Raw genomic sequence first — 17,717 nt, forward strand, 5'->3', positions numbered from 1 at the left:
GGCTATGTGTAAAGTGTCCCTTCCTGCTGACTTAACACACTTTCAAAATAGATGTGTCGGTATTAATTTAAAAAGAGACTGATGCCAGAAAGAACCTCTAAAGCGCTCTGATTTTTAAGTTGTCGTGCAGTTAGAACCCTCCTGCATCTTGGTTTTCCGACCCGGCCTCCTAAGTCAGAAAAGAAACCACAGAGAAAGTGTTGTGTGTGTCTCTGGGCTTATTTGAATCATGTCCAGGACTGCAGGGTGCCGTGGGCCAAGTGGGGATTTCAGGCCACAGGGGTCAAAGAGCCAGACTCGCAAAGGTCCCACCTGCCTCTGGATCCATGAAGTCACACACCCAGTGCTGTACTAATGTTCTTTAAGGCAGATTATTCACTTGTCGTTAGATAAAATATGTTGTCGATCTGTTTTCTGATTGTAAAAGTAATGTGGATTCATTTTGGAAAATTTGGTTAATAGTAGGTAGGAATCCTCCTTCACACTTGCTGTACAACGAGTATCATATCATTTTCTCTAATTTGAATTAACCTGACTTCAAGCCTTCCCACCAGTGTCAGGCACAATCTGGGGTTCTTACTGAGAGCACAGTACACAGTCCGGGGCCCAGAGTAGTTCCTGTTGAGATTCCTGCTATCCGGGTCTTGCTGTGGGTAGCCTGGTGTGTGAGGGTCATGCCAGGCTGGGAGCCCCAGTCAGTGCTCAGATTCCAGGCTCCCAAGGTCCCTCGGCTCCCCCGGGGGCCACAGGCCCACCCCTCGCAGAATGTGCCAGCTCATTTTCTTTCTTGTCCCAGGAAATAGCTCTCTTGTGTTTTTTACTGTCTTCTTGGCCCTGGGTTCCCTTCTCCCTCTGGAATGCCCTCGGTGATAGATTCTTTTCAGTGAGCTGAAGCTGGACTGTGCTCTGCAGAAATCTTTTGCTTTTAGCCTGGCTACATAGCCTTCCTCTGAGCCGTGGATATCAGAGAACTCTCCTGCCTTCTCTCAATGGATAAAGGAAAGCTACAGAAAACAAACCACAAATGAGAGTCTTCATAAAGCATCTTGGCACAAACAAGAGAATCCAAAGTAGAAAAAAAAACCCACCTTCTGGGAATACGTATTGTTTGGGCGTTTTCTTGACTTTATTTTTTTCCTTCTTCTATGCATGTTGTATGTAAAGTTAGTTTTATTATTATTTTTAACGTGTACATACTGCTGTATTTATTTACTTATTTATTCTTTGGTCGGGTTTGATCTTTGTTGCTGCTCGCGGTCTTTCTTCAGTCGCGGGGCGTGGGCTTCTCACTGCGGCAGCTTCTCTTGTTCTGGAGTGTGGGCTCGAGGCACGTGGGCCTCCGCAGTTGCAGCAAGTCGGCTCAGTACTTGTGGCTTGTGGGCCTCGTTGCCCCGGGGCACATGGAGCTTCCACGGACCAGGCATGGGCTGTGTCCCTTGTGTTGGCCGGTGGATTCTTACCCACCACACCACCAGGGGAGTCCTGTTTTATTATTTTTGTAACTTAATAGATCTTTCTCTGACTTTAATGTGTTGAGATGTGACATTTTAACTTTTTTGTTTTAATCTTTTTACACTTGTGGTTCTGGGTTCATTTTTCTGACTATTCAACTGAAAATGTCTAAAAACCCCAAGGGTAATGTCCTCCAGTTCAGTTTTATCTGTCTTCCTCTTCCCCTTGGGGAGTTCCTGGCTCTTCCTCAGCGCTGCCTGCTCCCGTTCTCTCCGCCGTCCTGACCCTCTGACGCCTCTCTGCCTTTTCCACCTTCCTTTTAGAGGACTTGAAGGGTGACTGTGGCAGTTAATTATCTCTGTGACCATTTATTTCATGAGAAGTTGACCGTTGGCTGAGCATCCAGTGAAGTGTTCTCCGTGGGGTAGATGGTGCAGCCAGGAGGGGTCACCCCTGTCCGCCCACATCCGTAGTGAAGAGAAGCATCGTGGAGCAGGCATGCTTTTGTCATCGTTGAGGGCACACGAGGCAGTTTCCTATTCCTTCCACCAGGTGACAGCAAGGGGCCTCTTGAGTGGAGGGCCAGTCTGAGAGCCGGAAGTCGTGAGGGCACACCAGGGCTCGCGTCCACCATTCTCAGGGGGACAGGCCATTAAGAAAGCACCCATTTCCTATCAGCAGATATCTCAAACCCTTTGAAAGGGGGACAGAGTAGATGAGAATAGGGGTGTCTTCTTGGTCCGAGTTCTTTCATTGAACTGACTTAGGCTGGGGGATGCTTTTGAGCTCATCTTCAGATGCATATTTCACTCTGTACTTTGAAAACTATGACCCTTGCAGAGTCAGGGCAGCTGTGTCCCTGCGATTGATGTCTCCCCTGCAGAGAACTCAGGGACAGCTGGCTGTGCTGGCAGGCCCTCCTCAGGCGTGACTGCTGAGTGGCCGTGCCCCGCTCTGCCGCCCAGGACAGCGGTGAGGCGGCACGGGCAGGCTCGAATGAGCACACCGCCCGTGGGCCCCTGGGTCTGGAATTCGGTGTTGCCCCTCTGCTCCTCCGTTCGCCCTTCCTGAGATCTTGCCCATCCTTGAGACAGCTGACAGAGTGAAGCCCGTAGACGATAACATCTCCTACTGGATTTGGAAGCTTTTCGCTGGATGGAGCCTGACACTTTGATTCTTATTCTTAGGCTCATTATTCCACTGACTAATTACATGACCTTGACAGTGACTTGGCTTAAGAATGATAGCTTCTTAAGAATGTGCCGTCCAGGCTGACTGATGGCAAGCGGGGGAAGCGCTGCTTGTCGTCGTTCTCCCTGCACTTGGGGTTCACGGTGCTTTCAGAGAGGTGGGTTTGGAGTTGTTGACTTCTTCGTCTCTGGATTCCTTCTGACTGAAGCTGAGAGAGTATGAAGGAAAGCATGAAGGGCGAAGCTGCCCACTGTCCTGAAGTCATGCGTTTGTCTCCTCTGTCACACACGGTGGCTCTTCTCACGTCCTTTGTCATTTAGAGTCACTGCTGCGATGCATTCTGAGAGGCGGCTTCACGGAGTCTTCACAGGCACGTCCGACTCTGCTGCCGCTGCGTTTCAAGCCTGCCAGGAATCGCCGTCTCTGCCCTTGAGCCTGCCTTCCTATTCCCTTCTCTTTCTCCAGTGTCATTACCTCAGAGGGTGCCTTGGGGATACACACCCTGTGTCTAATTAACAGTCTCTGCTTCTGAGCATCTCCCTCCCCCCCACCCCCTTGAGTTTCTGAGGAAAATTTCAGAGGATGCGTTCTGGGGAATCTTAGCCTTCATATAAGCTTCAAAAGCCCTGAAACAAATGGTGGTTGGCTGGTTGCTGGGGGAGTGGAGAAGTGGCTTCATTCCAGCCACCGCCATGTTCCGAAAGTAGCTGTGACCTTGAGAGGTCACAGCGGTTCGTCAGGGCAACCGTCCTCCAGAGGGTCCTCGGGGTCAGAACTTTCTTCGTAGTGTGACGTCATCAGCCTTCTTTGCTGTTGATCTTTGCACTGACGGCGCAGAAGCACTGGTGGGTAAACCAGCTGGAGCCTCAGGAGGCTGCACGGCCGGGGCACCAAACTGCTGTGGCCGCTGCCTTCTCATTTCACCTCCTCGCAGGGGTGGAGAAGGCGCATGTCACTGAAGAGAGCCCTTGATGAGTTAGGAGAAACTTTTAACGTCGGTACATCGCAGCCCTTGGACTATGTCTTTCACCGCTCCGTGTGGAATGGGACACGCCCAGGAAGCACTTCTGCTTCCATCTGGAGCGTGGTGGTCATCTTGAGGAAAAGCACGTGTGCAGTTGTGTGAGCTGTGAGCTCCGCTAGCTGCTTTCTCTCAGGACGTATTTTGGGCTGTGCTGGACCTTTGTTACTTTTGCACGGGCTTTCTCTGGTTGGGGTGTGAGATCTTCCCGTGGCAGCGGCTTCTCTTGTGGAGCACGGGCTCTAGGGAGCACGGGCTTCAGTAGTCGTGGCACACAGGCCCCGCAGCATGTAGCATCTTCCCAGACCCAGGAATCAACCCATGTCGCCTGCGTTGGTAGGCAGATTCCTAACCATGGAAGGCCCAGGGAAGGAATGATGACGGTCAGACTAGTTACTCAGGCCTGGGCTTTTGACAGACATTTTCTTGAAAATGAATGAAGTGTGTATGTCACTTCAGGAAAACAAAAAGTATATGTTGTCAGTGATCTCATTTTCGCTTAAAAACACAGGTTTTAATTTAGGAAAACGTAGAATCTACCCCTGTAAACTTGACGGCTTCCCAATTTTTAACAGACATCTGATATGAACAGAGGTGATATTAATAAATGTAAATATTTTATGATGAAGAGTTTCAGTATTTTAGAGATCTCCTTTAACTCAGTGAGAATATTTTCCACCTGATGAATGCATGTTACACATGCATGAATAAAAGATCTGTTCAAAGTTTGAGATGGACCAGCGGATTTTACTGTGACATTGTGAAAGTTCATTGCTACAGTTTCAGATTTCCCATCTTAGTTATCTTTAAGAAGCTACCACTTGTCAAGCTTTAATGCAAAATCAAAGACGACTGTTTGCAGTTCTCTGAGAAGGCCTGCCTCTGATCAGGCCCTATTTTTTTGTTTGTTTTATAAACTTCAATCAGAACACTCCCTCACACCAGATTGAAGGCAGAAGCAAATATGAGAATCCAGTTCTGTTCTATTAGGCCAGACGTTAAAGGGATTTACAAAAATGGGAAACAGTTTTACTCTTCTCCTGAAATTTGAGTTTTCTATTTTATGAGGAAAACATTGTTTATATTAACACATAATGGATTTATTTTTGTTAACCTATAAATGAATTATTAAATATTTAAAAAACTTGTGTCAGTTTCTAATACGGTAGGTCCTGGTAGACTTGACCCACAGTAACAGAAGCTCTTGAAAGTGGGAAGGGGTCCCGAGACCAAAAGTCTGGGAGCTGTGTGTTAGGAATGAGACTTGTTGAGGCTCTGCTGGTCACGAGGGCCACGAGCGGGAGCAGAAGGCTGCCTGGCTCTCTGCTCCTGTGCCCGCTGAGCCTGTTTCAGACTTAGTTGGCCATATTCTTGTGACGAAGATGCCTGTTCATTCTGGACAATTAATGGCGGGGGGAAATGTTTTATTTGGGTTTATTCATATAAATAGGCCAAACAAAAAACCCACTGCTGAGAAAGGGAGAGAAATAACCCTCTGTTTTTGTAGATAAAGTTTTATTGGAACACAGCTGTGTCCCTGTGTACGTCTGTGGTCTGTGGCTGCTTTTGTGCTGCGGTGGCAGGGCTGAGGGGCTGTGGCAGAGACCACCCGGCCCAGAGGGTCTGAAACACTTGCTCTCCAGCCCGTACAAAGAGTTTGCCGGCTCCTGGCTGCTGTAGACATTCAAGAGATACTGTCTTAGAAACCACACCTACAGTGTAGCGGTGTTGACTGACTTCACTCTGTACTGAGCACTGAGAAAACTGTAAAGCTCACACTGCTTTTAACTATTTACTGAACTCCAGCTCTGTGTCCAGAACTGTGTGTTTGTTGTTTGATTGGAACAATAACTTTTATGTCATCCTCTGCCCTGATATTTTCCTAACCTGTTACTCTAATGGGAATCCATGATTTTCTTTAAGTAACCCGATGGCTCTCTCTCTGGGTGGTGTGACAGAAGCATTCATAAAACGCCTGCATCTCCTATGGTGTGAGGTGAGGTGGCGTAGGTCAGGCGTGAGGTGAGGGGGCATGGGTCAAGCCTTTGGAGGGTTCCATCCTGTGCTCAGGGCTGCCTTACCAAAGCACGTGGCAACCCTCTGACTCTGCTGTTTGTCCCGTGGCGTCCGTGATGCCCTACCCCGGCATGTGGCACCCAGCACCACAGGTGTGGGCAGGGTTGTGTGGCCTTCAGCAAAATTTCAAACAAGTCTGTGACCCTTGGGAGGGTGAAAACTATGGCTAAGTAGACTGTCATTAGAGAGAATGAGAGAAAAAAAATATCTAGTTTTTGAGATTGGCTTAATACAGTGATTTTTAATTTCTTTAAACTCCAAAACCTTTCCCATCTCAGATCACCCAAAATTCCTCTCTGTCGTCATCCTGGTCACAGCTTCTGGTCAACATTTTGAAATAGTCACTTAACCGGGGATACCACCCTGAGTATGTGTAACCTACAGCGGAAAGCAACGGGGCCTCTCACATCCCAAGGCTGAGAACCCGCCTCGTCACGGACACACCGCCGGTTTTTAGCCTGTGTGCGCTCCATCGCTCAGTGGTGTCTGACTGACTCTTCGCAACCCCATGGGCTGTAGCCCACCAGGCTCCTCTGTCCATGGGATACTCCAGGCAAGAATATTGGTGTGGGTTGCTATGCCCTCCTCCAGGGGATCTTCCTGACCCAGGGATCGAACCCATGTCTCTTGGGTCTGCTGCACTGGCATTCTTTACCACTATGCCACCTGGGAAGCCCCTGTGTTTTATTAGGTCTTTGAAACATTGGGGACGTAATTGCCTGAGGGGTCCCTCCCTCGGCCCCCGGCAGGCCTGCTCAGCCATCTGGGTTCTTTGTCTGGAGGGTATCAGCACGCATTTGACTCCGGGTCTCGAGGCAGACACAGTTGAAAGCAGCTCTTGTCGACTGCTGCAGCGCTCAGGGAGGTCAGGTTCTCTTCTTGCAGAGACGTTGTCTGCTGCTGACCAGGCTGTGTCTTCAAGCAGTAGGATGTCTATCCATCTTCCTCGCCGCAGTGGACTGAATACGTGCCGTGGGCACAGCCTTGGGGGTGGGGAGGGTGGGGCCCAGACATGCTGCTCAGCGCAGCTCATCATGGTGGCTGCTGGAGACGCTGTGATGGGGTGAGTGCTGACCGCAGCAGAGGCGGAGACTGCTCGGCCCTGAGGACCTTCAGCCCCTAGCAGGGGCTTCTCTGGTGCAGTTCCAGAGCAGAAGGGAAGAGAGAGGCAGAAGCATGCTTGACTCAGCAAAGCTCTTCGCAGAGTTACTTTCCTGTCAGCCACTCTATGGGGCCATTCTTGTTTCTTTTTACTAGTCATTGAAGGTAAGCTTTTGCTTACAAGGAGATGTGCGCAGAGCTCATAACTGTTCAGTGACTTTTGATCACTCCTGGGTCACTGGAGTGGATGTTTTAAGTGGATTTTGGAAACATTTTGCACCACTTTTTCACATGAGCCTCAACAGAGTGAAGGTCAAAAATTTCATCCTGTTAGGAGTCCTTTTTTCTTAGCAGACCCTTTCCTGCCCTGGTTCCTGATACCTTCTCTGTGAGATAGGTTAGTGGGGTCTCTTCTTAATGAGGCCAGAAGGCGCCCTGTGAGCTAATCGCTCCCCAGAAAGGATGCTTTCGGAGCAGGGTGGTCCCAGGTCAGGAGTGGCCAGGCTCTCTTAGGTCTGTCCCCCGCCCAGAGCAGGCCCGCGTCCAGAGTGGAGGCAGACTGTGGAGCCCGTACTGTTGAGAGTGAGTCAGCCCGAGTCTCCCACTGGCTTGGCTTTGCCATCACACTCATTTCTGTAATTTTTGTATTTGACTCAGAATTCCTCCAAAGCAGCAGGGAGGAAGCAGGGAAAAAGCTGATGGGTAGGGCAGATGTGTTTAAGCCTCGAGGCTTTCTGGGAAAGGATTGTTTGGGAAATTTTCCACCTGTAGGTGACTCTTGTGGGCCTTCGCCTCTGTGTGTCCCATAGATCTACCCGTATTAACCCCTCAGGATGGATCTCTGGCAGCTCCCGGGCATTGATGAGCATTTCAAGCCACCATCATGTCCCCAGGCTACTGGTGAATTTACAAGGCTGTGAATTGCCTTTCTTTCAGCACAAAGTGTGGGGATTAAAAGCTTGGTCCTTGGAGAGAGGGTCTTGGGTTTAAGCGGTGCCCTCCTTACTTGCAAGCTGTGTGACCTTGGTAATGTACTGAACCCTACAGGCCTGAATCCTTCACGTATGAGGCATTGGAGGCGATGCCCCTGCCCTCATAGAGTCTCTTGTGAGGATCACATGAGATGAAGCTTGAAGGGTGCGCAGCCTGGTGCCTGGTTACTGCTCAGTAGATGTGACGACCAGCTTGTTGTTGAGTTGCTCAGTCGTGTCTCTTGGCAACCCTGTGACTGTAGCCTGCCAGGCCCCTCTGTTTATGGGATTTCCCAGGCAAGAACCGGAGTAGGTTACCATTTTCTTCTCCAGGGTATCTTCCCGACCCAGGGATCGAACCTGTGTTTTCTGCATTGGCAGGCAGATTCTTTACCATCTGAGCCACCAGAGAAGCCCTGTGACAGCCAGCCCTATTGTTTTTTTCATGGTCCCGGTTCCAGGACCATCAGGGAAGACCACTTGGGGAGTAAGGGCACGGTCTGTCTTCTTGCCAGCCTGTGTAGTAACCTTGTGGTGTAAAGAGGGAAGGTGAGGTGACGGTCCAGGGAGGGGGTGGCCTTTCCTCTGGACGGCTTACATCTGCTCATGTGCTGCTGCGTCAGAGGACTATCTTGTTAAGCATGTGAGAGGCCTGGGCTCCTCCTGCCTTGGCGGGCACCTGTTCTGTTCCCATCGGTAAAAACTGTCTGCCAGAACCCAGAGTCAAGGCTGTTTTCCTGAGCATGAGTGGGAGGGAGAGGAACCCACAAGCCATAGCCTTGTAGGAGCTCTTGAAGTGGCTGGGCTGCTCCCCTTCCTTGCCTCCCATCCCTGTCCTTCCCCGATCCCTGGGAGGCTTTTCAGAACCTTCCAGCCCGGCCTAGTTCCAGAAGAGTCGGGGGCAAGTTGGGCATCTGTCTTATCGGTAAAGCCCTCCAGGGCATTCTGGTGCTTACCCTAGTTAAGAGCCATTGCCGGGAAGAAGTTGTAACCCACGGTAAAGAAATTCTCCCATGAAGGCGACTGATGCCCAGAGAAGGCAGTGCAGACTGGGCACAGGCCTACGGTGTTCTGATGCTGCAGGGATCGGAGTGCAGGTCTCCTGGCTCCTGTCCGAGGGATTTTTCCTGCCACCACACTCATTCTTTTACCATATTTGCTGCTCCTCGTGGTGGGTCAGAAATAGCCCAGACCCGGGGAGCCTACACTCCCGCGGGAGCCCAGCCCCGCCGTGGTCCTTAACTGCCGGGAAAGCTTTTCTGGAAGGAAAGCCAAGGGAGGCTTGAGATTCCAGGCTGCGACCTGCTCCATCACTGCTCCTTGCATCATGCTGGCGAGGCTGCCCCCCTCGGAGCCGGTACCTCCCCCGCCCAGCAGGCTGACGCAGCGTGTGCATACGGCTGCCCCGCTGCCAGGAGAGCCCGGGGCCACCGCTGGTTCCCAGTCACTTAGGAGAGCCTGGGCTCCTGCCAGAGGTGGCAGCTGCTGCAGCGCAGTCACTACCGGACTGGAACTGCATCCACTTGAACAAAACAGGAGTTGGGGGTGCTCACTCTTTGCGCAGCTGAAAATCAAAGTACAGCTTCGGCTGGCCCTCCGTCACTGTTGTTCCTACACCCTACACACCGCAGGTCCTGTAGTGCTGTAGTATTTACCATCGGGGAAAGAAATCCGCATGTTTGACCTGAACCGGAGCAGCTCGAATCTGTGTTGCTCAGGGATCAACTTAATCCTAATATAATCCTAGTGCTTTAACATCAGACGCTCCTCCACTGCTTAAACCCGTGTGCTGTTTGGTTTCCACGTACCGCCTCATCCATCCCTCAACAGCCCCAGTGGTAGGTGGTGGCGGTGGTCTTGTATTACAGGTGAAGGAACTGAGGCTCAGAGAAGTCAGCCGACTTATCTGAGGTCACACAGCCCGTGAGCAGCACAGATGGAATTTGACCCCAAGGTGTTCAGCTGGGCGGCCTGTGCTGTTACCCACTTACTTCTCACAGTAAGTGAGCTTCATTCCTGCCTTCGCAGCCTGGGTTGTGGCAAGAACACCTTATGGGACCCCGGAGCCTGATCCCATAAGCAGCAGTCTCGCAAACAGATGTCTTTCTCGTGACTGGAAGTGACGTCCGTCGTGTCGGGTGGGTTTGCAGATCAAACTTGAGCTCTGTGCGTCGCGACTGCGTCTGTCAGAGTCACCGCTGATTGTTCCTAAGGTCCATTTACTCATCTTCGCACAGCCCTGGGATGGCCTGGTGGCCTTGCCCACGCTGGTGTTTCCCCGTAGGGCCTGGACGTGGGTGTGCAGGCTCACTCGTCGTGTGCTTCCTGGCCTGCCTCTCTTCCGAGTGTCTGATGGGCAGCCTGCTGGCACGCGTCCCAGGGAGGTAGCAATGTGGTGCCTTCCTGTCCTCTCCTCTCCTCTCACCCCCACGAGACCCGCAGTGTCCTAACCCCCTGCCTCCTCTTGGTCAGCTCTGCCTCTGCCCCTGATTTCCTTCCCTGTGATGGCGGCAGGGAAGGGGGGTGGATTCAGACTTCCCCTGAAGAATTCTCCGGTATCCTCAATGTCACCCCTGCTCCCCAGCCACTAAGACGAGGTCACCTTGTTCCCCACTCTGCACTGACAGGGACCCCACCACATCTTAGAGGAACCTCCAAAAATTCAAAGGTTTTGCTCTCAGTTGGATTCTATTCTTTCTTTTTTTTTGAGCCACACCGCATGTCTTGTGGGATCTTAGTTCCTTGGCCAGGGATTGAGCCCACACCCTGGCAGTGAAAGAACAGTCTTAACTACTGGACCATCAGGGAACTCCCTGGGCTCTTATTCTTAATTCTTCCATCCTTTCTTCAAAGAGGTTGTTCAAAAATGCTAATGTGATCCAGGCTCTGCCCTGCTCGAGACCCTCGAGGCTCCCTGGGGCCTTGGCACCCTCAAGGAGGGCCGCTTGTGGTCTGTGTCTGACTCAGTCTCGGGTTTTGTCCTCCACCCAGCAGAGTCCCCTGCCTCTCTGGCACCTCCAGACCTGGGTGCCTGCTCCTCCCAAGCGTCCTCTTGGCTCGACCTCTCCACTCTCACTCCCTCCTGAGCCCCAGTCAGGCCTCTGCTGGGACACCACCTCCTTTGGGAATCCTGACCCTCCCCGCTGTCCCCTTGGTCTGCCTCGGGAGCCCTTCATTGGGGGTGGCCATGGCAACCATGCACATCCCGGCACAGCACCTTGAAGTCCAGGAATAGAAACACGCCGCTTCTTTCCTTTGGGTTCTTGCTGAAGCAAAGGCAGGAGTTTCATTTGCCAGGATCTATTTCAGCAAGCAAAATTCAGAAGAGACTTCTAAAGCGTTTTCATCATTTAAATGGTCCGATTGTTGGTGCCATTCTTTCTCAATTACTCACGATGACGCAGATTAAACGTCCAAATGTAGGAGCGATTTGCTTGTGTGGAAGGGCCCCAGGTCTCAGAGGCCACCTGGATTTGTGGGGCAGAGTGCAGCACGAGCCAGCCGTCTCTTTGACCGCTGCCGGCGTGAGCAGATTCGTGCACATGCACAGGAGGAACACTGCTTTATACAAACGTGCAGAGTTTTAAATCTGGTGACACAGTTATCTGTCACTTCTTGGTGTAAACATCTTGTCCTCAGTGAAACCTCTCCTGTCCTGCAGGCAGTGGGGAGTCCCTGACCCCACACCGCACCGCCCGGGTCTCTGTGGGCCAGGCGTGGTGAGGGGGCGGCCCTGATCCAGCGCCTCTCCTTCCCTGAGGGATGGAAGCCGCTGCCCCTGGGGCAGGCTCTGCAGTCACCGCTGCATCCCGGGGCCCAGCCCAGAGTCAGCGTAGATTAAAAAGGACAGAGAACCAGAGAGACATAATAACAGCAGGACCACCAGAGGGGTTGCTCGATAAGAGAGCTCTGGGTTATCTGGCTCCTTCATTTAGCTCCTTCAGGTGCTACATGAATGCGTGAGTCCATCGCGCTGTAGACATGGGTGTCAGAGCCTCTCAGTTTGGGGCATTAGAATTGCCCAGATTTTTTGAACCTCATCGGCCCACTCTGTTTCTCAGAGCAGGTTCTTACAGATACTGTTAGTTGGTGATCACCTTGAAGGTTAATTTAGGATTTCAGGAATCTCTTTGGGAACCTAAGCTCAACTGCCCCCCCACTAATCACGAGCCAGAGGAGGGAGACGGGAAGTCAATCCGTCACCATCCACAGTTCCATTCCTAAAGGGAACCAGTAATTAAATGCCGTTAAGCAAAATTAATTTGCCTCCTGCCGGAAGGTTGATGATGAATGAAAGGCTCGCTAATCGGAGAGGGAGCTAGGCTACCCTCTGTGGTCATCAATATTTCATGGCGGTTGGTGGTGGCAGGAAGTTAGCTGTTCCTGGCTCCCTGACCTTGAGCACTCTGGGAGGTAGGACAAAGCTGGGGAGGTCGTTTTTAAAGGGTTTTGTTACAAGACACAGTGAAAACCTAAGTGAAATTTGCAACACACACCCATGGGTTAATTGGGTTTACACCCTCAGTTAGCTGGAGAGTCCCCTGAGACCATTCCTAGTAGAGTTGCAGCTCTGTAGCCGCAGTGGCAGAGCTGAAATGTTTAATGATGGCTTTGCGGGTTGGAAGAGTCGGGATTTATAGTGTCTGCTAATTTCTGTGGTGTCACTATCCTCCCAGGAAGGCCGTTTAAAGCTTCTGAACCCGGGACGGGAAGGAGCGCTGGTTTGCTGGAGCTGGGGGCGCCAGCCTGCTGCCCCCACGACTCCCAGATCCTTCCTGGAGATGGGGGGAGACCCTGCCAGGCTTCATGTCCAGAACCACAGAGGTGCCCCCTGGTGGTGCCCCCATCTGCATTAGCCTCGGCCTCTGGACCGCGAGTGTGCTTGCTGGTGACAAGCTTTAAAAATGAGAAAAGCAGCAGCCTCTCATGGTGTTGTCTTCTTCTCCCCAGCTGCTATTAACTTAGCGAAGCTGAAACTTTTCAGACATTACTACGTCTTGGTGAGTAAAAAATCCCTAAGTCTGTGAATAAGGTCAATTCAAGAAATAGAGCTAATGAACTAGCTCCCCGGAGTACCTGAGTTACTTACTACTAGGTTTTAGTTTTACATCTGGCTTTACATACTCAGAAAAGTAACACATGCTTGATAGTTTTTAAATGCAGAATGACAGGAACACAGTGAAAGCCATTTATGACCCTGAACCTTCTGTTCCTTCCCTTTTCTTACTCCTCCCCCAGGTATTACAGTTTACAGTTCAGTCATTATTTCTCTAGATTCTTTTCTAGGCAAATGCCATGTACAGGTGAACGCCATGCATAGCTGTTCCTTTAACTTTTTTAAAAAATTGGCTTACAAAATTGGGATCATGTCTAAAAACATGACTGAAGTGAACACAAAAAGTCCATATAAGCGTACCACCAAAAGGAGAACTTGCTATAAAATATTAGGGTCATAATTTCCCGGAATGTATAAGCTATGGATCTCCTAGAATTTTGCTTGCCTACTTCCAGACGAAAGTTTCAGAGTAGTTTTCATCTGTGGTTTTGGCACTGACTGTCACTCTGCACAGTCCCTTCCCCGTAAGCCTGTCTGTCTGCCCTGGGCACAGCCCAGTGAGCTGTCCGCTCCGGTGGGTCCACATGTTGAATCCTTGTCATGGCCTTCTTTCTAGGGCACTTAGGATGACTGGTCCTTCCTCTTGACTGTAGACCTCGAACATTCACAGGATCTCCTGAAGGGACTAAAAGCCATTGTTTTCCCCGTATGGTTTTATTTTGCTGTTATTGCTGGAAAACATTTCTCAAAGCCTGGGACTGAAAAACTGTTAGCCTTTGGGGCTGGAAATCGGTGGGTTATGTATGAGAATTTTATTTTCTTGGGCTCCAAAATCACTGTGGACAGTGACTACAACCATGAAATTAGAAGACACTTACTCCTTTAAAGGACATCTGACACACCCAGATAGCTTATTAAAAAGCAGAGACATCATTTTGTCGACTAAGGTCCATGAAGTCAAAGCTGTGGTTTTTCCAGTAGTCATGTAAGGATGTGAGAGTTGGACCATAAAGAAGGCTGAGCGCTGAAGAATTGATGCTTTTGAATTGTGGTGCTGGAGAAGACTCTTGAGAGAGTCACTTCGACTGCAAGGAGTGCAAACCAGTCAATCCTATAAGAAATCAACCCTGAATATTCATTGGAAGGAAGGATGCTGAAGCTCTAATACTTTGGCCACCTGATGAGAAGAGCTGACTCATTGGAAAAGACCCTGATGCTGGGAAAGATTGAGGGCAAAAGGAGAAGGGGCCACAGAGGATGAATGGTTGGATGGCATTGCCAACTCAATGAACATAAGTTTGAGCAAACTCTGGGAGATAGTGAAGGGAAGCTTGGCATGCTGCAGTCCACGGGGTCACAAAGAGTTGGACATGACTTAGCAACTGAATACCACCACCACCAAAAATGTATGAGAATTAGGTGAGAAGGAGGTTACTCAGGAGTTAAGAGCAAAATATCCTGTTCACGAAAGTGATTGTTATCAATATCTTAGTCACCTAGAGAAAAAGAGGACATCCTCTCAAGTAGTGGAGAGTTTCTCTCTCTGCTGATTTATTAATCAGCACTGCTGCTGCTGCTAAGTCGTTTCAGTCGTGTCCGACTCTGTGCGACCCCATAGACGGCAGCCCACCAGGCTCCCCCGTCCCTGGGATTCTCCAGGCAAGAACACTGGAGTGGGTTGCCATTTCCTTCTCCAGTGCATGAAAGTGAAAAGTGAAAGTGAAGTCGCTCAGTCGTGTCTGACTCTTCGTGACTCCATGGACTGCAGCCCACCAGGCTCCTCTGACCATGGGATTTTCTAGGCAAAAGTACTGGAGTGGGGTGCCATTGCCTTCTCTGATTAATTAGCACTGTAAGTGTCAAATAATTTTCTTCAGGTAGCTGCTTTCCCCTTAGCAGACGGTTGGAAGAAAGCAGTGCTATGATTTCTGCACTGACTTTATTCTTGTCTCTCTGTTCCTCATTAGATCGTATGTTACATATACTTCACCAGGATTATTGCATTTCTCCTCAAACTCGCTGTTCCGTTCCAGTGGAAGTGGCTCTACCAGGTATGCGGCTCAGGGGACAGTGCCAGGGAACTTGTGTCTGAGCAGGAAGTCTCAGGGTAACTTGAGATGGTTCCAGATTTATTTGGCAGTGGCCACTAAGACCGTCTGTCTCTTCTGGTCCACAGTTAAGATGTGTTTGTCCAGGAAAGCTGCTGGATTACGTGAGAAATCTGGAACTGATGTAGTTTTCAATTTTAAAAGTCCTTGAAGAGAAAAAAAACCCCAGGCAGAGAAAGCCTTGCCCAGTATAATTCAAACCTCAATGAAATGGGGCCCAATCCTTCAGTTATAGGGCTTAGAATAGCTTAGAATCCAGACCTCCCTTCTTCTTGCCTATTGTTATTATTTCAGTAATAAAGTTGTCTTTGTAGTATTCTAGAGCTAGTTTAACTACTGGATAGTCACCAAATGATTTAGAGACTAGTTTTTGGAAGCTCTCACTTGGTGCTTTGGACGTTATAGGGAAATGTATGTATATAATGAGCTCTTCAAAGATGCCAGTGAAGACTTAAAGCAAGGACTCTCAAATGTCCTCTCTGGGAAGAAGTGAAAGTCATTCAGTCATGTCCGACTCTTTGCGACCCCATGAACTATACAGTCAGTGGAATTCTGTGGGACAGAATACTGGAGTGGATAGCTTTTCCCTTCTCCAAGGGATCTTCCCAGTCCAGGGATTGAACCTTCAGGGATTGAATCTCCCACGTGGCAGGTGGATTCTTTACCAGCTGAGCCACAAGGGAAGCCCTCTCTAGGCAGAAGGCTTCAGCAAGTCCCCTAAGGAACATGGTCCCCAACGGTCAGCTTTGCGTTTGAGTGGCAGATCAGTGAGCGGTGGGTTACTGGGGGGCGGGGTGGGGGGCAGTTTGTTTGGTTTCACTGCTTTCTGAAGAGCGATATTCTAATCCCTTTACTTGGTGGTGATTTTAAAATTCGCAGCTCCTGGATGAAATGGCCACGCTGGTGTTCTTTGTTCTCACGGGGTATAAGTTCCGTCCAGCTTCAGACAACCCATACCTACAACTTTCTCAGGAAGAAGATGACTTGGAAATGGAATCTGTGTAAGAATCTCCTTTCTTCCCTCCCCAGCCTCGCGCCTGCCTCATTGAGCAGCGTGGTGTGAACAGGAGCAGCTGCTCTCTGCAGATTATCGCCCCCCTTTCTTCCCTCCCCGGCCTTGCGCCTGCCTCACTGAGCAGCGTGGTGTGAACGGGAGCAGCTGCTCTCTGCAGATTATCGCCCCCCTTTCTTCCCTCCCCAGCCTTGCGCCTGCCTCACTGAGCAGCGTGGTGTGAACGGGAGCAGCTGCTGCTCTCTGCAGATTATCGCCCCCCTTCCTTCCCTCCCCGGCTTCGCGCCTGCCTCACTGAGCAGCGTGGTGTGAACGGGAGCAGCTGCTCTCTGCAGATTATTGCCCCCCTTTCTTCCCTCTCCGGCCTCGCGCCTGCCTCACTGAGCAGCGTGGTGTGAACGGGAGCAGCTGCTGCTCTCTGCAGATTATCGCCCCCCTTCCTTCCCTCCCCGGCCTCGCGCCTGCCTCACTGAGCAGCGTGGTGTGAATGGGAGCAGCTGCTCTCTGCAGATTATCACTCCAGAGCTGGTCCCTCTGCGTTTAGGTGCAGGAGATGGACACTCAGGCCCCAGGCTTGTGTATTCAGTTTGAGGTCCAGTATCTGCCAAGCATCACTTAGTCTTTTCAGGGGAAGTAGAACTTGCCATCATCTGAGGCATCCTTGGAGCCTGCTGCCAGCAACTTAGCAGCAAGATCTTGGGGATATCCTTGGCCTGTTCAGAACTACTGGGGATGCGTAGCCCCACTTCCCATTGGGCCTGCCGGTGGAAGCTCAGGTCTGACAGTGTAATCGTCCAAGTCATCTGTAGGTCTGCTAATGATCCTCGCATGGCCTTCATTGTCAGATAACTTGATGGCTTTTCCCAGTTAGCACAGTGACTTGACCTATATCTGAGCTGTAAAAAGAGCTTTTCTGAGTCACAGGCTAAGTGACTCTAGGGTCCTGTTTTCCGGGAAGGGGCAGTCATTTTCTAGAGAAGTGAATAGTGATTGAGAATATTTGCTTGTAAACTGATGAGTTCTGATGGGCTAGGTCCGCAGTTGTATCTGATGACGCGCCTGCGGCTGAGTTCCTCCCTCCCTGTCCACTCTTTGAAGTGTGTGGCCTCCAGCACAGGCAGCTTTTCTCTCTTCCCAGTTCAGAGGCTGAGCCTTGACCCACGGCAGGCTCTGCTGGGCTGGCGGGCAGGTCGGGCAGCGTAGGATGCATTCAGCTCCTCTGTGGAAATAGTAATTGGAAGCAGAGCCTACTTCTGGGCCCCAAACACCAGCTTCCTGTTGTGCAGAGGAAGAAACCCCTGTGGAGGGGAGCGCAGGGGAACCGCCAGATATACCTTTTCTAGAAGTAACAGAATCCGAGCCAGGACCGCTGGTTGAAAAGGCACAGATGAGAGTCCACCTGGAGTTGAGCATGCGTGTGTGCTAAGTTGCTCAGTCGTGTCTGACTCTTTGCAACCCTGTGGACTGCAGTCCACCAGGCTCCTCTGTCCATGGGGTTCTCCAGATAAGAATACTGCAGTGGGTTGCCATGCCTTCCTCCAGGGAATCTTTCTGACCCAGGGATCGCACTGGCGTCTCTTATGTCTCTTGCATTGGCAGGTGGGTTCTATACCACCAGCACCACCTGGGGAGCCCAGAGTTAAGTATACATTTATTTTTTGCTGTAATTTGTTTGGGACCACATTTTACAAAACGCCTCTTCCTGTTAGGTTGCTTTTCAGAAACTCCC

General features: G+C 50.6%; 1 protein-coding gene across 1 annotated transcript in view; it reads left to right on the top strand.

The window, feature by feature from the left end:
• Positions 1-17,717, top strand: part of GPR107 (G protein-coupled receptor 107) — a gene marked incomplete at its 3' end in the record, with an annotated part of 52,227 nt that overhangs the window by 32,473 nt on the left and 2,037 nt on the right. The window contains 3 exon segments of the mRNA NM_001099164.1: positions 12,763-12,812; positions 14,836-14,919; positions 15,856-15,977. Coding sequence (NP_001092634.1) covers positions 12,763-12,812; positions 14,836-14,919; positions 15,856-15,977 — 256 coding nt within the window.

This window comes from Bos taurus, chromosome 11, assembly GCF_002263795.3.
Source record: "Bos taurus isolate L1 Dominette 01449 registration number 42190680 breed Hereford chromosome 11, ARS-UCD2.0, whole genome shotgun sequence".
Lineage (NCBI taxonomy): Eukaryota > Metazoa > Chordata > Mammalia > Artiodactyla > Bovidae > Bos > Bos taurus.